Consider the following 23,424-nt stretch of genomic DNA (forward strand, 5'->3'; position numbering starts at 1 on the left):
ACCATCTTAATAATCACAGCAAGACACAATACTGGACACACTTTGGATAGAGATTTGGATTTGGAAAACTACTAATATCTATGCCCCGAAGTTACAGAGCTAAGATACTGTGAACTCTCTACTGCCACATTACTGATATCTGGGACCATAATTGAACTCACCTGTTATATAGCATGTGACCTGTCTGTTGTCTACAGACACATCATTATCAATAGTTGTCAGAGTGACTATCACCTCTCCAGCCCTGCTGTTCTCAATGATGGACCCTTGATAGAGCTCCTCTGTGAACTGCGGTGGGTTGTCATTTTCATCAGTGACTGTCACTTCCACAAGAACTGAAGAGGAAAGCTTAACACTGCCTCCATGGTCAGTGGCCACCACATAGAACCTGTAAAAGTGTTTAGTTTCACAGTCCATCTCCTTTAACGTGGTGATCCAGCCTGTGTCTGAGTCAATGGTAAAGATATCACTGATATCATCCATCTCTGGTTCCAAATTGTATGTCACCTGTCCATTAGCATCCTTGTCAGGGTCATTAGCTGTCACCTGGATGACGGTGGTGCCAGAGGGCATGTTTTCTGCCAGTATGGCTTTATATGGGTCCGCCTCAAACAAGGGCTGGTTGTCATTCACGTCCTGAACCTGGATGCTAACTGACACTAGAGAAGCTACATCGGTGCCATTGTGACTGCCTTGAGCAAGAACATCGATCTGATACCACTTGGTCTTCTCATAGTCAATATTCTTTTGCACCACAAGTGTGCCACTTTCTTCATCAACTGCAAACACTTTGTCCCTGTTGCTTTCCACAGTGTTGCCATCTACTAAGCTGTATATCAGCGGCATGTCCGCATCGGCCTTGACCGTGCCTATCTCATAGCCAATGGGAAGATCCTCGGAGGCTGTGAATGTATACAGTGGTTCAGTAAACCTTGGCAGAGGCACTTCTGGTGGGACTACTTTAACCTGAACTGGTACAGTGGAGTTATAAAAAGGTATGCTTCCATCTCGAGCCTGGACTTTAAAATTAAAGATTTTGTTCTCCATTCCAACCAGGCTCTCTTTGACACTGACCACACCTGTAAAGGGATTAATTTCAATCACCTCCTCTGTCACTTCCTCAGCTTCATCAACTGCGTACGTTACATCCGCGTTCTTGCCGTCGTCAGCATCATATGCCATTATTTGAATAACTGGGGAACCTTTATTTATAGTGGACTGAATGGAGACGTGGTACTGAGATGCTTTGAACTGAGGGGCATTGTCATTCTCATCTGTAAGAATGATCTTCACAGTGCAAAAAGCTACTCTGCCACCACCATCTTTAGCCATGACTTTAATGGCAACCACTCTTTGTGAGGGATTCTCTCTGTCCAAAGGCCGAGCAGTTACAATTTGTCCTTCATTGTCAATGGAGAATTTTTCATCTGCAAGCTTGTTGATAATGGTGTAGTCCACACTGCCATATGGTCCATCATCAGGATCGATTGCAGCTAGGCGAATCACACGTGTTCCTGGCTCTGCATTCTCAGCTAATTCAGCTTCATAAATATCCTGGTTAAAATAAGGGCTATGTCTGTTGCTGCTGGTCATGTCAATGTTTACAGGAGCAGTCTTTTGGAACACACTGTCTGATACAGCAACTGTAAGGTTGTAAAATGGATCCAGATTTCTCTTGCAAACATTGGAGAATGAAATAAGACCAGAGGATTCATTGATAGCAAAGTATCTCCCTTCATTCCCTGAGAGAATCTTGTACTGGAGAATATCCTTGCTATCAGGATCTGAAGCCTGGATTTTGATGACTATGTGACCACAAGACGCCATTTCGTCCAGAGAGGCTTGATAGTGTGACTCACTGAAGTCGGGAGGGTTGTCATTGACATCTGTAACATTCACAATAACATAAGCTTCACTGCTGAGAGGTTGTGTACCATTATCTGTGACTTTGATTTTTAGGTGGAACTGCTGTATGGTCTCATAATCCAAGACTTGCGATGTTACTAAAAGACCACTCAGCGGATCCATTTTGAAAAATTCTGCTTCATTTTTCCCTGTGTCAACTATATGGTAGGTTACATCTTTATTTCTCCCTGAGTCTCTGTCAAAAGCTGAAACCTGTATTACAGATGTGCCTACTGGAAGACCTTCTAACAAGTCAGCTGTGTAAGTAAGGTTACCAAATACAGGGGCATTATCATTTACATCTTCAACATCTATCTCTACTTTGGCTTCTGTAAAAGAACCAGTCACAGAGTCTGTGGCCCGAACAGTCAATAGGTGCTTTGCCTGTGTCTCATAGTCTAGAAAGTCAGTGACACTCAACATTCCTGTTTTAAAGTCAATGTGAAAAAATTTTGAGGGATTATCCTCCACAAGATTGTAGATAAGGCGATAGCCCTCTGGATTTCTTGCTTGCACATGCAAGACAGTTGTGAAAGGAGCAATGTTTTCAGGTAGTCTCAAAGGGTAAAACAAACTTTGAAATATAGGGTGAGAACGGTTTTGCACTTGGACGTACAGCTCCCCAAAATCTGACAGACTAGGTTCACCTTCATCAGAGGCTCGCACAGTAAGCACATACTTATTCAATGATTCAAAGTCTAGAGGTCGTTGAAGGGACACATCCCCAAGATAGGGATCAATCCTGAAGAGATTAAAATGGTCCTCTAGTGTGTAAATTATAGATCCATTTTCACCAGTGTCATCATCAGTTGCCACCACTTGGAAGAGAACATCCCCTGGTTCAGTCTCCTCAGATATCATCAGAGTATGAGGAAGGTTTGATATGATGGGTGCATTGTCATTGATATCGTCGACAAAGACTTTGACATAAGTTACGGCTATACGTGGTGGAGTTCTCATGTCTCTGACCTCCACAGCCACATTATACTCATCCTGCTCCTCGCGGTCATAAGGAACACCAGTGGTCTGTAGCACTCCTGATGTCTGCACAACTGAAAACTTGCCTCCTGGATTCAGAACAGTGTAAATCAATGGTTCATTAAGGTAGCTACCTGTGGCTCTTAGTACAGTTAAAGTTTTTATAGATGTTGTGTTTTCAAGTACAGTGCCTATATATATCCTCTCTTCAAACTTCAGACTAGTTGTTTTGACATAAGTGACATTAACTTTCACCAAGGCAGTGTCTTTGTACAAGCCATCCGAGGCTAAAACTTTGAGCTCATAATAGGACTGTAAGTCAGACACATCATTGACTGAAATCTCACCAGTCAACTGGTCTATTTCAAACACATTTTGGTGATTACTCTCTGCAAAACTGTACACAACTGATGAATCTGCATCAAGAGCCAATACTTGGACGACTTTCATGTCTTTGAAAATAGGAGTTGCGATGGAAGCTGTAAACACAGATAGTGTAAATTTAGGAGAGCAGTCATTAAAATCTAGGACACGAATGGTGACTTTGCATGGTTTGGCAGAGCTTAGAAAAGGCTCCCCAGAGTCCTGCACTTGAACCCTGAAGACAAACTCTGGCGTAGTCTCAAAGTCAAGCATAGATATCAGAGAGATGGTGCCCATGCTTGGATCTATTTTGAACATTTTCTTTGCCTCTGGCTCTTGGATTTGGAAGATTAGCAGAGCGTTCAAGTCCTTGTCAGCATCTGAGGCCTTGATCACCAGTGGGGTGTTGTTCTCCCCCATTACCATGCTGTTCATAGGCGCAGACTCGCTGATTTGACCGTAGTAGCTGTCCTGAAGGAAAGCAGGGGCATTGTCATTTTCGTCTATGACATACACATAGACAACAGCATCTGACGAGACCCCAGCTGTATTTGTAACTCTTATTTGCAGGCGGTAAGAGAGGCACTCTTCAAAATTGAGAGCTTTTTGGACAGATAGCAGCCCGGAGTTGGAATTGATGTGGAAAGTCCCATTAGGGTCACCATCTTTGATCCTGTAATTCACAGGAGATGGACAGCTGGCTGAGACAGAGAGCACTGGAGCACCCAGAGGACTGGCCTCACTTATTTCAGTGAAGTACTCATCCTGGGTGAACTTTGGCGCTGTAAGCTCAGACAGCTTCACATGGATATTGACAGGGCAAAGGTCACTGCGCTGGGGGAAGCCCTGGTCAATGGCCTTCACTGTAAGGTGGTACAGCTCCTGGGAAAGTCTGTCTAATGACTTCATCACACGGATGCTTCCTGTGTCCTGATCAACATCAAAAGCTCCATCCACATTCCCTGTCGGAAATAAAGATTTAAGCCACATTAAGAAATTTTTTTCAGTCTCCCATGAAGTTACTGTTTTGGAGATACTAGGTTTTATTTCTAGCAATAATAAGCATCTGCTACACAGGATTAAATAATAATATACTGGAGAAAAGCAATACAAGCACTCCGTACCTTTGACAATATTGACAGCTCTTATGGTCTTACCTGAGTGAATAGAGTAGACAATCTCAGAGTTGCTGCCTGTGTCCTTGTCCAAAGCTTTGACTCGAAGCACTTCAGTACCAGTTGGAGCCAGGTTGCTGATGCTTCCTTCATAATGAGTGCTCATGAAAGTTGGTGTGTAGTCATTACAGTCCTCTACATGCACCACAGCTTTTACAAAGTTCCTCTTCACTGGAATCTCTTGATCACGAACCTGCATGGAAATGATAGGGTTTTACTTTTGTTTGCTCTTTAATCGATGATATAATATTAGAGATCAATTTCCTTGGTATAAAAAATTACTGTCTGAACAGTTTGTGGGTTTGGATAAAAGTTCAAGCAAAGATGGATTAATAACCACCTAATAACTAATCACCAAATTCCTCATTGTATTGTTCTTGCTGCTCAGTTTTAACATCTGTGGTGTCATGAATTATCTTTTACCATCACAATAAGAGTATGTGTGGAGATGGTCTCATAGTCCAACTTCTCAGTAAGGACAAGCACTCCAGTCTTTGGATCCAGATGGAAATGCTTAAGGCTGTCTGGATGGAGGCTGCTGTGGATGGAGTAGACCAGCCTGCTGTTGGCGTCTGCGTCCTGGGCACTGATTTGTAGGATCTCCTTCCACGGATCTGTGTCCTCTGGAACTCTGACCTCATACTGATTCTTCAGAAACATCGGTCGATGCTCATTCATGTCCAGCACTCGAATGTATGCCTGAGAAACAAGATAAAAGAATGCCAAGCTTGCAGACTTGTCTGAAGAATGCTAAAAAAATTGATTAATGTTAAAGCTTTCAGTGGAGGCTTTCATCCCTCAGTGGAGGCTTTTCATCTTTCATCTGAATTTTGTCTATAATTTTGCCCATTTTCACAAATAATAGGGTGTCTTACAGTGTCAGAAACCACATAACATACTTTAAGGCCTGTGTGTGATGATATAAGCATGCGGTTTGCATGATACTAAATTAAATTTTTCCCAAATTTATCATGTGTTAACTATGGCATTCAAATGAAAATTTGTAAAGATGTATTTCAGACACTGATTCATCTGAATTCATTGCAGACCGAATATCTGTTGCCTGAGGCAGAAGAAATCATGGCCTGTCATATTGAACTCTGCCTGCACTCTGTTTTGGGGAAATAATATGTTCAGTCAGTCATTAACATGTCATGGTAGAGCATCTGCTACACGTGCCCTTTACCTGAGTAGTAATGATTTGAGAGCCGTCTGTGACGCTGATGGTAAGGTTGTAATTAGATCTTCTGGCTGCATCCAGACGCTTGGCTATCGCAATACTGCCCATGTTCTTCTCTATGTAAAAATCCTGGTCCTCATCACCACCTAAGAAATGACACAAGCTGCTGGTTAGAACTGGGCCCCTTGAAGGAGTCCCGGGGCATCTAAAGGGCAACTGTCAGTGTCTCTCAGCAAAGCCCTGCATGGACCTGCGTGCATTAACGGATGAGTGAATAGCATGAAATATTGTGAAAATAAGGCACAGGTGTCATGTAATCTGAAGCAAAGAAAACAAAACACAGTTGAAATGAGCGATAAGCTTACTCTTTGTTCAGAACCAACCCGTTTAATTGAGGGCCACTCCAACATTGTAGACCACAAGCCTATGTGACTAAGCCCTGCTGAAAACAACAGCGCACATTTCATCTGCATTCGTGAGAATGGGGTGTTCACTCACCCTCCTTCTCAAAGAACACAACTTTTAGTGAGTGCCACAAGTCTTCTGTTTTCATGCTCCTTCTTGTGTGTTTTTTTTTTTTTTAAAAACAAGGTCATTTGTAAATGTCCCTTCAGAGTTGTAGAATATACAAGAACAAAAACAATTGTTTCAGGGAAAATATTTGGCATGCGCACACTAAGAACAGACGTCTCAATCAGTAGGGGTAAACTCATGCCTGCTTTGGCAGATGGTGTTTATTAAGAAATCCACCTTTTGAAGACTGGTCTTGTTTAAGAGAGGATAAAGCTACTTTGTCGGCCTTTAACTTCTTTCTCAGCCATCTATTCATCCCCCCAAATTTATCAATTAAGAAGCCTCTGTAGAGATTTATGTAGAGCAACATCCCTTTTACTGATCCAATGGCCATGACCAATTGTGGCTAATGCTGAGCTGAATGATCCTGATGGAAGCTTTGAGAGAATTTCTGAAGACAGCTTGCATTTGAAGCTGTCTGTTTCTAATTGATTCATAATTGGCTTCTCTAGATGGGGGCTGAAGCTCAGCTGCCACAGTAAAGGCACATGTTTTATAAAGAATATAGTGCAGCACACAGCTGTTTCAAATCAATGTTTTGGTAAACTGTTAAAGGTGACTTTTATATATGGCTTTATCTTTTTTTCCTACCCATCTGAGATGATTTTGAGGCATTCTGTAGTACTTGCGCACAGTGATTGTTAAGAGAATAGCATTTGGCTTCAAGGAGTTGGCAAGGACACTGAATAGTACTAGACTACACATTATGTGAGCTACACATTATATTCATATAAGATTCATATTCACAGTGAACATGAATGACCTGGTTTGAGGAACACAGGAGAAAAATATTTGTATATGTTTGTATGATCCCTGTACTAGCAATAGAAAGGAATGCCCAAAGCCAAGTGTAGAAAGAAGGGTAGAAAACTGTGAAACAGTGGAACTGCGATCACTGGAGTGATGGATCACCATCCAAATCTCTGGGGAGCCTCACAGCAACATTCAAACCTTTAGAAGAAACTCTGAGGAGAACAGCAGGGAAGAAATGTTTGAATAAGTTGATGTCTACGGACCTTTGCATACTTGCACGTTCATATCAAAACCTTATTAATTTTTTTTTACTTTTCGAAAAACACTGGCTCTCTATTAAACTGACCAACAGACCAACAAAAACAAACTGATATATAATAAAATTCATAAAATATCATTATATTAAAGGTTTTGTATAATTTACTAAACAAAATCATTCAGAGTGATATGTAAGTAAGAATTACTTACCAAGTAAGAATTGTGATAGAAACCATATGTTTGAAGCATTTCATGCACTGCAAAGCCACTGTTGTACAATAGCTTTGAGATAAGGGAGTAATCCAAATTATATTTTTGAAAATCTCATTATGGAAGTACATGTGGGAAATTATAAAAGACAATAGTCCCTAAACAATTTAGTTTCATATTTAGTGCAATTTTACCATTATTAACACTCAAAAACAAAGAAGGGAAGTGTAGGTAAGGCTTGAAAATATTCCAATATTTAACATTATCGATTGTAATAAATTACATCTTAATATGTTACAAATTATTTTTAGGCATAAAATCATGTAGATTTATGTTTTAATAGCACTTTTCAAATGTGTCTGTATCAACTTATTAGATGTCAGAAGACTGACATATCATGTTGTGAAAATTTCTTGAAATATCATATTTTTTTCCATATCACCTACCAATATGTATGAGATCACTGATTTTATAAGAAAACATGTCTGAATACATTGTAGATATCACAACCCAAAGGTCCCATCACCACCATTATAAAGGAATCTGAGTTTCTACAATGAACCATTACACATCAAACCTCTAAATGACTTTGTTTACATCTTAACAACTGAATTATGTAGAAATTATGGACAACCAGGGAAACAATCCTCTTCAAGTTCAGATTTTTTTTCTATGTATTGTATTATAATACTACTACTACTACTACAAATAATAATAATAATAATATAACAATTATCATATATAAAAATATTACATATAAATGATATAAAAATACACATATCTAATATATAAAATATATAATCTGCATAAAAACTGTAAAATACTGTTTACCACTGACTTCAGAGAAGTGCAGAAAAAATACTGCCATCACAATCACTAGCAGTCTGAAGTAAGATTCATCTTTTCTCGTGTGCAGTGTGTTATTTCTCAAGGACAGGGCTGCCAGTGTTTCCTCAGAGAAAAGAGTATTACAGCCCACTACTTCATGTAGGTGCAAAAATGGTTCTTCTGCAGCCAACAGGGGAACTTTGCCCAAGCATCCAGCTGATGATATTATTCTTGACTTAATTCCATTGAAGCTCATTTCTATACTAGTTGTAGGCGGCTAGGGCTGAGAAAAGTACTCAAGTTCTTGGCGTGAAGGCCAAGGTAAGCCCTTTTCTACATGTGAGGCTGAGAGACAACTCTGCATGCTTAGCCACTGATGGAGAAGAGGAGAGAGAAGGAGACCCTGGCCTGTCATCTGAGAAAATGTGGAGCAGCTGGAGATCTGCCTTTTGGCTCAGATTTCAACACAGGGTGACAAGCTGCAGTTAACTGCTCAACAGAATAGTGCCGTGGTACTTCATATATGAAGCTTAACGTAAAAAACCCTATTGTTTAGTCAAGACCTTAATCCACTTTAAGCAGATATTAGCATACTTAAGTGAAGTATGAGAAAATAAACAGATGTATTTAGGTTTAGAGGACATCACTGCTACATGCTTTGATTAATTAGAAAATTCATTTTACCATGAACTTGTATAGTAATCGCTGTTTCTTCCACAATAAAAAACACACAAGCCTGATAACTGTAATCCTCCAAAAACACTACTCTCTGTTTTCTGAAAGAAATACATGCTCAAAAAGCTCTGTCCTTTGTTTTTGTTCTGCCAGTGCTGGCAGAGCCTGCTGAAGCGGGTTATCTTCAAAAAACACTGGACCGGGTTTGCGCCAGGTTGTCTTGTTTACAGTTACTGAAGCAGAGAGACAGGCAGAACAACAGCACTGTGCTCACCTACAATGTCGAACCAGAGGAGGCTGGGAGTGATCTCTGTGCTGATGAGACCCACTATGTCAGCAACTGGGTCAGTCTCCATGACAGCAAAGGTGAAGTGTGCCTCGTCGAAGGCCAGTGGCACAGAATTGGGCTCCGGCTGAGGCAGCCATTCTACATCCAGACGTGACTTGGACATTCTCGCAGGACTGCCATGGTCTGTGGCTTTTATCTATGACATGTGAAAAGCAAAAAGTTGTGTGAGCATCCCCTATTTTTCAGAAATTTTTCATTTTAAATTGCAAGCATTTGACTGTTATTTGCCAACTTGGTATGCCATGCTGTGAGGTAAGCATGGGCAAACTGGCAAAAATACAACATCACATTACTTGATAACAGGCAACATGACATTTCGTTTTTCTGAAGGTTGCAAACAAATTGGAACGGACAAACAAAACGGCACTGCCTTATTTTTAAAAGGCTATGGAAAACCTAAGAGTACAGTTAAGTTTTAACATTAGCAAATTAGCAAAAGCACTGTGACATAATTTCATGATAACAGTACCATATAATCATATTGCTCATGCCTAACATGATGGTTTAAATAATACATTGAGACAGTGTGAACAGCAAACTATTTGTGATTTTTTTACCGTGAGGATGCTGTAATTGCCTCGTCCAAACTCTCCCTGGGCGGTGACCACCCCTGTTGTGGGGTCGATATCAAACTGCCCCTCCATGCTGTTTTCCAGGCTGTAGGTGATCATGCCATTGGGCCCTTCGTCATCATCACGGGCAACCATCCTGTAGACCTGCTGGGGCAGGGCCGTACTCTGGCGCTCAGGCAGCTTGACTTGGAAGAGCTTGTGGCTGAACTGAGGGCTGTTATCATTCTCATCCAGCACTTTAATGACCACCGTGGCAGTGGAGCGCAGAGGGGGAGCTCCGTTATCAGATGCAATCACCTGTGCAAAGAAGAAAGGAGTAACACTATGTTGTGGCAGTCCTGTTTCAGCAAAGCAAAGTGAATGTGTAATATATAGCTTAATAAGTGATCCAGAGACCTTGGAAAACATGTGGCATCAAAAGCATAAATATTTTGTTCAGCATCAGTATTATTCATAGTTTATGTAAGTAGATCTGCTAAATCCTGCTGGTCTGAGATTCCTATACAGTAACAGTGGTGAATTAATAGAAAAGGCACGACACATTGCAACTGGAAATACTAAAATTTGCAACAAATACTAATACAAAAGCAGAGAAGAGTTAGAAAAAAAGGACACGTGCTTCCTGACTTAATATATGAGAAATAGCAGGTGAACTCACCTCAATAATGTGCTCAGGTTTTTGTTCCCGGTCCAGCTCGATGACGGTGCTGATCACACCTAAGTAAACAGACATTGACAGGCTAATCAATGGCACTGCGCTCATAAGGCTTGGCACACCTGTCTGTGTACCTCAGGCGGACCAATTCGCACTCGCTTCCCACAGCTTCGCTTTCTTAATTGTGTTTATACAGCTCCTCTGTTTACACTGGGTCAACCTCGTGGACAAAGTTTTTCTTTTCCCTCTCCATTATGATCTGGTCAACAGTTCTGCGGTTTTTGCAGTTGCCAAAAGACATAAAAGTCTCACTTTCCCAGCGGCCAAGAGTGTGACAGCGACTAGGCTCTGTAGGTTTGACTTTGAGAGCTGCAGTGGCTGACAGGGCGAGATATGCCAACAAACGCCGCATGCTAAATTAGCATGACTTTTTTGTTTCTTGCAATAGAGCTTTTTACAAACGAGCATGAAGAGGTAAGCTGAGTGAGCTCGGAGTTTACTTTTGACAGATTTCTAACTAAGAACATACCTTAGTAATAAATATGTCTCGTGTTTTGCAAATTAGGCTAGCAGATAAGCTAGCCGTGTCCCAGCCGCATTTACTGCACTCAAAACAAAACCCCGCTGGGCTTTTACTGCACTCTCTATTTAGACAGGTGACTGCTGTACAGCAGTTTTAGTTAGAAAGTGTGGTTTTAGCATTAACATCCATCTGGACGTGGACGTTAAATGCCTCGTAACGCCATAAGAGGCTTCAGGAATGCAGAAAAGTCGGAGTTGTTACCCAAGATAAAAACCGGCGTTCTAACATTATCCTACTCATCGAAGGGTCCTATTGAGCATGCGCAGATCTAGTGTAATGATGTTTCAGACATTGTGCTGTGTTTTTAATGTTAATTCAGTACAGACTCAGCTTAATATTATTACTTACCTAACTGATAAGGAGATTCACGCTATCAAAATATCCTACTTATTCGTTTAATGCTGGTAACGTTTTCTGATAGATTTAAGCTATCAAATTATCCAACCTATAGATTTCAAGCGCTGGTAGCATTTTCTGAAGGGTAATTTAGACCAACTACATTTCCTACCAACAGTTTTGTGTAGGGCACTACTTAAAAATATACAGTACGGTAGGTAGGACATTTTTACAGGGTAGTGCAATTCATCAGAACACCAGCCGTAAAGTCTGATGGAGCCACGTTCAAAGCCATTGTAAATTGTATATGATCTTTGATATAGGTGCTCTATGGCCAACATGCAATGAATTCTGTATTAATGAGTAATTAACACAAAAACACTATGTTGCAAATAGACTGTGGTGGACTATTCCTTTCAACATATAATCTTCATTCAGAATGCTCTGTCGTCCAGAGCTTGAAAATGCTGTCTAGTCTGGGAAACCAGCCCCAAATGTGTTTAACATTATGTAAGATCCCACTATTGTTTAAACTGAGGGGCTGACAACTTGTTTTCTTAAAAACTAAGTTAGGCTAAACACTCGCTAACAGCAGAGACCGCTCCTCCCATTGTTAGTGTTATCTTTTGAATTGAAGAATTTAATGTTACTGGAGTAGGTTAGGTCTACTATAAGGAAGTTATTATTAAGCACAGTATGGGAAAACGAATGTGTTGCATTGAGGCACTAGTAGATCCTGAAATGTTTTCTTAAAACTGTGATTATTTACATGTGAAATGTGTGTGTTTTTGTAAGGGGAAAGTAGCAGTGTTTTTGTGGTGGTAATTTGGTGCACAAGAATACTATTTATAAGATGAATGTTGTGCATTAAATGCTGCTATACTGTGACATGTTATGTAACAAAAATGTTAAAAAGTTAACAACTGCATATGCAGTGGTGGGCTACTGGAGAATAGGTTAGAGGTCTGTAATTGCTCTAAACAGATTTAAGTAATTTATTGAAAATATTTTTTTAAAAATGCATTATTTTGTCATAATTTATACTGTTGCCATTTTATAAAATCAATAATTGAGGCTGTTACAGTGACTTTATTCCAGGTAAGTGGGTTTTACGCACATCATATCTTACTGATCAGCCTCAACCAGCTCATTGCTTTAGTATAAACAAAAAAAGACAGGAGATACACACACACACACACACACACACACACACACTTCTAGGCCACTTATCCTTCTGGGTCATGGGGGAAGCTGGAGCCTATCCCAGCAGTCATTGGGTAGAAGGCATGATACACCCTGGACAGGTCACCAGTCCATTGCAGGGCTAGACAGGAGGTACTTCCTTCTTATTAAACCCTAGTCCACCCTCGATTTGTTTTGTCTTTAATAATTCCACATTGGCTCTTACCCTAAATGAGACAGTTTTGCTACGCTAAGCCGTTAAGGCGGTTAGCTTAGTCACACTGTTCTCTGTAGAAATGAATCACTCAGGCCCTGTTGTAACACAGAGATGCAGCGACCTCATCTTTCGCGTGAGTAAGAGATCCGAACAAGAGATTACTAAAAATGTTTTATGCTGTTAATTTGGCTTTGGAGACTCCATACTGACATTGTGAGCAGTGTTTTCCAAAGCACTCCCTTTTCATTTTCACTATTTCAGCCTTACACCAGTTATTTTTCACAATTACATCTGAATACATTTGCATTACAATGACAATCTCTTCTGTGCAGTATCTGCACTACTATGCAGATGGCCCTAAAATACCAACAAAAGGCTGCTCTTACAAGACTTGTAGGTTGTGTTTTAGAGATACACCTTTGTGTGCAGTAGTCTTTGTAATGTCCCCTGTACAGGGTGGGAGTTTTGTGTCATCCCTGTTAGCCTGGGGTGGAGGTGATGAAGCAACAAAGAAATAAGAAGCCATGAATGGACAAGTACGAGCTTGTGATTCAGGTTAATGCTGTTGTAATTTTCCTAGGGGCTCTTCAAAGGCTAATCCGCATTGCTATCAAAGGTCAGATGTACAGTGCTTTTGGGACTTTTTGTGCTCCAGGGAGCTTGTAATAAAGCTTTACCCCCTGCTGAAAAAAATTCTTAGAATGATAGCGTTTTGTGCACAGTAATTATTTAGTCCATTCACCAAGTTCCTTTTGCAGCACACCTTGGTTACACCTAGTTTGTGCCTGAACTTGTTTGATTGAACTGTCATACTGTGCATGTTATTTCAGTATTGTTAGCCGCTTATGAAGATTTTTACCACAACGAAAGAAAAAGAAAGCGAAATGACTGACAAGGAAAGACCCTTAATTAGAGTTGTTTACCTGTCTTTGAGTCGATGGTGAAATATGTGCGCTGAGAATCCAGGATCTGGAACGTCACCTTTCCCTCTGAAGACTTGTCGGCATCTGTGGCGGCCACTTTCAACACAGATTTGTCTTTGGGCAAATTTTCATGGACTGAAGCAAAGTAGATAGGTTGGGACAGGTCAGGAGGATTATCATTAATGTCCAAAACTTCAATGTACACTTCAGTCCAGGACACCAGGGGTACTGTGCCAAGATCAGTGGCATACACAGTCAGCCAGTAGTGCGGTATAGCCTCCCTGTCCAGAGTGTCTGCCGTCCGGATCACTCCTGCAACATAGAATCATACAGTTTTCAGATATTGAGATATACTGTGCGACAGATAATAAAGATTCATAAGTGTATGGCAACAAATTTATTGTGTAATTTACATATACTTTGATATTCACATTTTGAGGCACTATTTTGCGAAACATTTGCTAATTAAAATGCAGTCTATAGTATGCATGTGCTGCTAATTATGCAAGAATCATAATATAACACATAATTTCTACTTATTTAGGTAAAATTATTCTCTTAAATGTTTGAAAGAAATCTATAACCACAAACGTTTACATGATGTACATACGGAACTGGAAGTCAGAAACCACCCTTTATTTATTTATTTATTCAATTCATAGTCTAAACAGCCATTAAGAATGAGTTATTCATTTCTCAGCATCAGGAGGAAAGCAGAAAAAAAAAAAAAAAAAAAACAAAGACAGCAAAAACATCCTTAACTTTTAATGTAAATTAATGTAAATTGTTATTTCAAGCAATTTCAGAGCATTTCTGTTGGCTTATTAATTGTGAATTTTTTACACAATTTAAAGGACAGCTACTATGCTCAAATGATTTCAAGAAAAATGGAGATATTACAGTTCTTTTGGACAGTAACAAAAACATTTAGCAGAAAATTACAGAGAAGCCTCAGCAACTAAATATAATAATCATTTTTAGTAACACTGTTTGGAGTGGTCATTTACAAATGATTAAAAACTCTTAACAGTCATTAGTAACACATCAACAACATATCAGTGAAGTAGCAGAAGTGCAGCATCTAAATATATTGAAATAAATATCTTGACGATGCATTACTTATATTAAGTAGATGTATTGTCAATATGTTACTTCCAAAACCTAACCTTACCCTAATCCTAAGCCTAACCTTAACTTCAACCCAAAAACTAATCCTAACTCTCATATGTTTTTGACATGCTACTGAGAGTCTGTTGAATGTTTGTTTTATCTAAAAAGGACCCCTCAAAGTGTTTATTGTGTCTTTCCTTTTCCTTTATTACAGCTTTCGTTCTTTTCTATATGCTTCCTTCCAGTTTTTAAAAGAAATCTGCAGGAATATTTTGGTTGCATTTTTCTGCTTCTCACAATCCAAATAATTCCAAACACATTAAATGATGTTGATGTCTGGACTCTGGAGTGGTCAGTACATTGTTCTGAGAACACCTGTAGCTTCTTTGTTTTTTCTCAGTAAAAACATGTTCTTGAAAGCCTCACATCATTTCAGACCCCTAGCACCGAGTTGTCTCAGTGGAAGGACAGCAACACATCTCCTCATGCATAACTTACTTAATGACCAACTTGACTTGAAATAAAAACAGTTATCTCTGATTTTCCTCAGTTCTGTATAAGTAGCGCTTGAAGTTGACCAGGTTTGGTTTCAGCTTATACTACAGAGTAACTTCTAGAATAACAATGACAATGTGGGATAAATCAACTAAAACATCTTTTGAATATAGTATATCCTTTTAACTTGTAAGAGACTAGTATGGATTTAAATACCTATAAACCTGCACTGTAAGAAATTGAACAGGAGCAGTTTCAGAACAGCATTTAGCATAGCAGGCTTACCTGTTTCTTCATCAATGACAAAGACTCCAAGTCCTGTCCCATCATGAATGTGGTATCTAACTACTCCATCTCTCCCCAAATCTTTATCCAAAGCTGTGAGAGTCAGGACTAAAGTGCCTATTTTGGCATCTTCCAAAATTGGAGCACTGTGTACAAACAAGCTGAAAACTGGCTTATTCAAATTTTCATTTACATCCAACACTTGAACCTCTACAAAACATGAGGATGATAAGGACCTGGGGTTTCCATGATCCACAGCTCGAACCGTTAAATTATAAAACTGCTTTCTTTCAAAGTCCAGTTCCTTCTCAAGAGTTAGTAGCCCTGTGCTTGTGTCCAGGAAAAACGTGCCTGCCTCACTGTTCTTCAGATTATAGCTTATGACTCCTCCACTCCCCAAATCCAGATCATAGCTCTCAACCCATAACAGCACTGTCCCTGGAGGGGCATCTTCAGGGACTTTAATGCTGTAGACTTTGGGTGCAAACTTAGGAGGATTATCGTTGATATCTTCCAAGACAACCACTAGATCTGCAGTTGAGATAAGCTGAGGGTCCTCTTTCGCTTGATCCCTGGCCTCAATCTTTAAGTGATAGCTAGGAAAGGTCTCTCTGTCCAAATGCCCGGTCACCCTCACATCCCCAGAGGTTTCATCAACTTTGAATAAGTCAGCGAATGTTAATAAGGAATATTTGATGACTCCATTGTCATCAAGGTCAAAATCCACTGCGTGTACTTTGAATATGCTCTTGTCAGTCTCTGTGTTTTCAGGTATGTTCAGAACATATCTTGGTTGAGAGAATAATGGTGGATTATCATTTACATCCAAAATATTGACAGCAAGAAACTTCCATGCAGATATTTGTGGTGTGCCCAAGTCATACACTGTTATGTTCAGAATATAGAATTCTTTGGTTTCTCTGTCTAATGTACAGACAATTTTTAGGTCTCCTGTGTTCATATCAATGGAGAAACATCCATCCTCATTCCCACTTGAAATTGCATAGACAAGCTTTCCATTAAAGCCACTGTCATTATCATTGGCCTGAAAGTGTAGTATAGATGTGTTGAGAGTAAAGTCTTCCCTGACATCAATGGAGCTTGGAATGCCAAGAACAAACTTTGGAGAGTGACGATTGATTATATGGACATCAGAGAAAGAGTCTTCCTCTTGGGCAGAGAGCACAGGCTTGATTGATTCAATAAGCTTCTCTGTCAGCTGCCTGAACACTCCAGTTTCTTGGCAGTGTGTGGTGGCTTCCTTGCCCTCGCCCGTGACATGCACAGTGACAGTAGTGGGGTCAGCACTATATTTGCCATCTGTTGCTGTTACTTTTAGGGTATATGAAGGACTTTCTGATTCTAAAAAGTCTGTGGGAATGGGCTGTGCTAATGTGATGATGCCAGAGACAGGGTCAATGGCAAATAATTTGTCCTCATTTCCAGACTGGATTCCATAGCGAATTTGCTCCAGCTCATCCAGATCAACTGCAGACATCTCTACAATGGTCTCTCCTGCTGCAAAGTTTCGGGGGATGGTGGCATTGCATGCCACTCTCTCAAAAAGTGGAACATTGTCATTGATGTTGGTCATAGTGATGGTGATGGCACATTCACTCACACGGCTAAAAGGACTACCACTGTCAGAAGCCCAGATCCGAAGATGGTACCATCTCTTCATTAGCTCATAATCAAACTCTTCTGACGTAGAAATCACCCCAGTCAGTGGATCTATGACAAAAGGTAATGGAGCCGTGTTTGCAATGGCATAGGTCACAAAGCCATTGTTGTCCTTGTCCACATCGATAGCCAAGATGGATAAAATGCTACTTCCTATAGGAATATTTTCTGGCAGAGTGGCCTGGTGTGATGGGTTAATAAACCTAGGAGCATTGTCATTCTCATCAGTTACATCGACTATGACATGGGCTTCAGCCTCACCGTGATTTACAGTCACATCAAACTCATAATGAGATTTCTTTTCAAAGTCAAGAGACTCTGAAGTAATAATAATGCCAGTTTTTGTGCTAATTTTGAATTTATGGCTATCTGCATTGCCTCTAATGTGATAAGTGACATTTGGTAAACTGGGATGTATAGACACTTTCAGCACATGGGTTTTTGGAGGGGAAAATTCACTAAGAGTGGCATGATATATTTTTTGCTCAAATGTCAGTGATGTAAATTGGGGAGAAGGAATATGGATGTTCTTAACTGGTGTTAGCAAAGGGGGGTTACTTCTGTCCTTCGCTTGAAGGGAGATATTTAATCCAAATGGGTTTTGTGGCCAGTTAATCCGTTTTGTTGAGACCACTTGAAAGTCGTTACCCTGCAAAGTGGATGGAATAATCTCAAAACCCTTCTCTGCATCTCCTGCAACTATACTCAGAGAGACCACTCGTGCCTTTGCCTGGGGCTCTATCTTGACATTCACGCTTATTTTGTCTGTGTCCATTTGAGGAGCCTCTGCTGTGATGGGTGTGATGAGAGTAAAAATTTCAGCAACCTTTTCGATGTTTACAACAACCGTAGCAACGTTTCCAAACTTCTGCACCCCAGAGATTTTCTTTGTCCTATCCTCTGCCAAAATGGTAAGGTCGTACCTTTCTCTCTGAGTGGCGTTAAGCTGTTTGACAAGCGTGACGGTGCCTGTGAAAGGATCAACAGCAAAGGGATGTGATCTAGTGGTAAAGGAGTAATAAAACTCGGCATTGCTGCCAATATCAGCGTCCGTTGCACTCACTCTCACCACACTTGATTTCACTGGTGTGTCCTCCCTGATCACCACGTTGTAGGAGGCAGGGTAGAAGAGCGGTTTGAGGTCATTTGTATCAAGCACTTGGATCGATACCTTTGTTCTTGCCTGGTACTCATAGGTGCTCTCTGTAGCTTCAACAGTCAGAGTGTAAGCATCCCGTACCTCTCGGTTGAGCAGAACAGGAGAGAGTGAGTTACCGCTGCCGGTTGTTATCCTCAGGAAGCAGAAATCCCCCACGGCTACCTCCTCTGCTTTGAAAAGGCCATCATCATCGCCAGCGACAACTCTGTACTTGATGTCCCAGAACGGATCAGAAACTACAATGCCCATTCGTACGCGGCTCTCCACATAGGTCCTGGGGGCAGAGTTTTCATTAATGGTGGCATTATACAAGTGATGGGTGAACCTCAGAGGAGAGCCGTCCTTTTCCAGGCTCCCCTGACATCTGGCTATGTACAGCAGAACTGCTATAACACTGAGCAGTTTAGCTCTGTCTGTCAAGGCCATTCTTATTGGCTCCCCACAGAGCCTCATACCTAAAGAGGGAGAGAGAGACAAATGTGAGTTGAATGTCTCAGCATGTCTTTGTGAGCGGGATCAGTGAGCGTGTCAAGTCACAGGTCGATGATGAATCATTTTTATATGTAAATATGTTGTTACAAAGAATAGGTTAATGCCAACTAATGCAGTTCACATCACTGAAACCACACACACACACACACACACACAGCACAAACCCCCATAGTCTCTGTTGCCAAGTGAAAGCCCTCAGTCAGGTATTTGGTTCCTGTTCTAACATGCCTTGACAAAAGCAGTATTATATTGTCTGAGTTTGTGAAGAAACTTGGAGCTCTTTTAGACAGGTGATACATTTTCACACAATCATTTTTTCTAGACTATAAAACATTATGTATAGATACCTATTGTTTTTTGTTTTGTTTTTTTTTTTAGAACCCAAGGAAATCAGTTGATAGTCACCCATGTTCAGTCATATGCAAATGTTTGGGTGCAAATGGCCAGATGACATTTTGTTGATTTTCTAAGTGAAAATCATTGAACACGTCCTCTACAGAGAGCACACTTCTACACTATTACTGATTATTTGCTGAATTGGGGAAAAATAAAATGTGCCAAAGGCCCATATGTTTAACTCAAAGCAAATAAATAGAAATGGTGCTCAAAAGTGCCAGGTTGTTAAAGATGTTTTATTTAAAGTTAAAAAAAAAACACATCTATTTATTTTATTTATCTACATTAATTTCTTGACAGGTTATCTGCCTTGTGAATTCAATCTCCACTTCTCACTTTTTAATATATTCTAGTTTAAATTTAATTATAACTTCATCTTTAATCTTATACAGCTTTCTCAATCATTTTAAAGTCATCTACAACTCTGTTCATCAGCTTGCCGCAAACTAATTTAAATCTAAGAGGGAGAGTAATAGCATCATTTTGGAATCATTTTATACAGACATCCACAAAAAAACAATTTTATATGAATGAAAACAGAGGTTTTAAACTTTTGATCTGCACTGTATGAAAGAGATTAACAGAGAGAGGAAAAAGAGTGTCTTTTTAATTATTCTAAGTTAATAGTATAAAGAAGCTTAAATGACAAGGTCCAAAACTCTGAGACTAGTACTTTGCATTCTTTTGCTATTTAATACAGAATTTCACATTGCAAATTGTATTATCAGTGTAAACAAAGTGAAAAAGTTGAATCTTTGAAATATTTGCAGCAATTGCATGACTTCCTAGTATTTGTTAAGTTTAACGACAATTGCATCTGAACTGGCATGATTTCCACAAGATTGTACAGAGGCTTCTGATAAATAGATCAAATCCACCTGAGAGTCATCTGAACACAAGCTTCAATGGAAGAGATAAGACTAAAAAAATCAGGCTTTTTATGCAGAGGCCTTAACATGGTCAATTTTTCAAAATTCTAAAACAAAAACTAATAATTAATAATTAATCATTTAAAAAAATCCCCATTTTCAGTGTGGTCTCAGACTTTTGGACCCTGTTTTAAGTGGTAAACTTGTTTTGGCCTCATTATTCAAAAGTGTCAGGGCAGGTTTTACCTGCAATAAAAAAAACACTTGGTCAGTGTGTGACTACTTTCAATTTGCTTGTTCAACATGATAGGAACTTAACAGTAGGTTTGCTGTGCGCCCTTCCTCCTATGCCATCTGTGACCGCATTAATTTATGGAGATTTAATTCAGAAGAAAGAATGAATACAGCCTGCTGTTAGTCTAAAGAGCTGGTTGAAGTTGTGAAGCTGTGAACCCTGCAGGGGAAATGCAAGTTGCAAATTGGCAAAGCGAATGAGTAAGCATGTCTGTTAGTAATAGGATGTGTTATGTGTTCTTGTTCCAAGTCACAGCCCACAGTATCAGCTACCTGTAGCCACATGCTCAGACCAGCAGCAGAGGCTTTCACACGTTTCACTATGAGGGCCCAAATGTGTAAAAGTGTGAGCTTTTCATGTACTATTCATGTAATGTTATCCATTTGTATATAAGCGGCAAAACCTCACCCTGAGTTAGCATTCTTACCCTGAACTATGCTTTGAAGCATGCACATGCCTATATGTCTCTCACTTTTGGACAGAGTGGGCCATGGTAAGGAATATTTACAGTAGGTAGGCTTGCTGCTTTTGTTTCAATCCTAATGCTATTTTAAACAACTCAGGGCCTTGTAAGCCTCCAGAAAAGACGTAATGATTTCTGTGAAATAAAAAGTCAGAATTTTTTATTTAATAGGATCATCATGCTTGTTGTATTTAAACTCTGAACATATCCTAGTAGTACTCTTATTTCATTACGCTTTGGTTGGAAACATAGTGGTTCAATTATTAAAGCAGCCAAGGGAGAATTTTGGATTTTCTTCTCCACATCATCAGCCAAGCAAGCACTCCTACTGGTTAGTAGTTCAGGAACTAAGGAACTAAAGGTCTAAGGTGTCAGGTTAACCACAAACACAATTAAGAACTGACAGTAAAATAAACCAATCATTGATTTACAATGTAATTTGGTTCACAATGGTTGGGACCAGTTTTGTGAAAAAAGAAAGAAGGTACGCTAGGATTTCTGGAAGCCTTCACTGATTGTGAGTGGTAGCCTGATCAGTTTGCTAAGTCAGGTGCTGTATTATAAATAACGGCCAAAAAATTGCCATGAGAAATGCTGTTAGCTTAGTGCTAACATACTACTAGAATTACATACAGACATTATCTTCATAGAAATGTTTTTTCATTGTTATTTTTGGCAATTTTTGGTTAGTTTTTGTTAGTTGTTAGTTTTGGCAATTATGGCCCAAACCTAAGGTCTAGCTGTAGTGATGGCAATTAAGGTGAACATTAATAATAAAAAACAGTGCTATTTTGTCAAAATCCACTTAAAAACAAGCTATTTATATTACATACAATTTAAATAAAGTGAAAAGTCTATTGTCAGGTAACTGTTGTCAGTATAACTGTGCCTTCATGTGCCTTTCATAGAGGAGTTTTGTGGGTTTGTGCAGGAAGAATACCACTTAATTACTACAACAGCCTTGGTATGTCATTCTAGCTCTCCAAACCAGAATTATATTTGATTATAAACAGCAAAGGAACATTGTATACACATTGCAAGACAATACTGTCATTTGTTTAGAAATGTTCTATAAACATGAAGTGTGAAAGTGTGTAGTCTTTGTTTCTGGGAAACACAGTTTTTCACCAAAGCCTAGATGACTGTGACTAGAATAGACATCATTTTTTAACTGAAAGTTTAGATTAAGCCTATGCATTGCATGTTGGATAAATATCTTCATTTGCACTGTCATTGTATTTCCAACTAAATCCACTGCCTGTCCATTTAATGATAATCCATAAATACACCTCCTGCAAGCTCACTTGTGTCCCCACCCAGAGACACAGGGAGACAATGATCTAAATGACTAGGAAGGGTCCAAAGAATGCATAATTTGGGCAAATGGCTTAATTCCAATGAACCCGGAGGTCTCTCCAGAGTTGGTGGCCACATGGCTTAAACATACTAGTTTAAATTGTTAGCAGTGAAGTTATCTCATGGGCCCATCTGTAATGCACACATCAGGTCATCTCAAGCTACATATAAATCATATTGCACTGCCAGATTGAATGCATTCTTTCTTCATATGAAGTCTGAATTTCTAGTTAACTGCTGCATTCTCTGACATTGATTTGAATGGTCACTTATCATAAGACATAGATTTTCATGCATTTGAAGAGACTATCATCCCATCATATTTAAAAGCACTGTGAAAATTCAAAATGTTTTGAGAAGATACATTTTAAAATTCTGCATTTTTTTAATGTTATATTTTAGTTCAAAATCTACAGTAAATCTCTTAGTTTGCACCTTTCGCTCCCCTAGCAATGACAGAACAAAGTGAAATGTTAGTCATTTCTCATGACAGTGAGGCATGAGCCATTTAAATGTAAATGTATTACGGTATTGTACATAAGACCAATTTTATTTGGGTCATTCCATTAACTACAGACATTTAAAACAATACATTCAAGACAACAAAGTAATTCAAATGCAAATAGGCACAAAAGTTTAGAAATCCGTTGCCCACACGCGTCTTCACAGTAAACGTACCTGAGATCCTCAGAGAAACTCCTCATGGAACTTTTCCCAAAACTTCCTACAGCTTTGGTAATTTAGTATTCCAATGCAGCTCCAAAAGTTGTTCTCGTTTTCCCATAATGCACTTAAAACGAAATCAAAATAAAAGAGAAAATCTTCTGTGTGTTTGCATAGGCTAATTTGCTTTTACTCAAGAGTGAATTGTGAGCTGCCGTGCTGGTAAGACACCTTGTTCCCTCAGGACGTTCCTGCCCTCCCCAATCTGTCCCGCCCTCCACCCCCTTTCCTGTCCAACACCCAACCAGGCACCCAGGCACATGTCGCTCTCACTCTCTCGCTCTCTCTCTCTCTCTCTCTCTCCATTTAGGCTTTGGGCAATGAGTGACTCAAGATCTTTCTGTTCAGAACTGCACACCAACAAATGATTTTTTATCAAAGGTAAC

General features: G+C 39.6%; 1 protein-coding gene across 1 annotated transcript in view; it reads right to left on the reverse strand.

Moving 5' to 3' along the window:
- fat2 (FAT atypical cadherin 2) overlaps positions 1-23,223 on the reverse strand; it is a 51,162-nt gene extending 27,939 nt beyond the window's left edge. Inside the window, exons 1-10 of the mRNA XM_017690040.2 lie at positions 22,994-23,223; positions 15,606-18,899; positions 13,716-14,027; positions 10,478-10,536; positions 9,805-10,116; positions 9,173-9,383; positions 5,608-5,747; positions 4,845-5,120; positions 4,404-4,614; positions 162-4,208 (exon numbers count right to left, since the gene is read on the reverse strand). Of these exons, the coding sequence (XP_017545529.1) occupies positions 162-4,208; positions 4,404-4,614; positions 4,845-5,120; positions 5,608-5,747; positions 9,173-9,383; positions 9,805-10,116; positions 10,478-10,536; positions 13,716-14,027; positions 15,606-18,897 (8,860 nt within the window). The 5' untranslated portion in view covers positions 18,898-18,899; positions 22,994-23,223. The remainder of the gene's footprint in view (positions 1-161; positions 4,209-4,403; positions 4,615-4,844; positions 5,121-5,607; positions 5,748-9,172; positions 9,384-9,804; positions 10,117-10,477; positions 10,537-13,715; positions 14,028-15,605; positions 18,900-22,993) is intronic.
- Positions 23,224-23,424: the final 201 nt, after the last annotated feature.

The sequence above is a fragment of the Pygocentrus nattereri genome, chromosome 8, assembly GCF_015220715.1.
Source record: "Pygocentrus nattereri isolate fPygNat1 chromosome 8, fPygNat1.pri, whole genome shotgun sequence".
Lineage (NCBI taxonomy): Eukaryota > Metazoa > Chordata > Actinopteri > Characiformes > Serrasalmidae > Pygocentrus > Pygocentrus nattereri.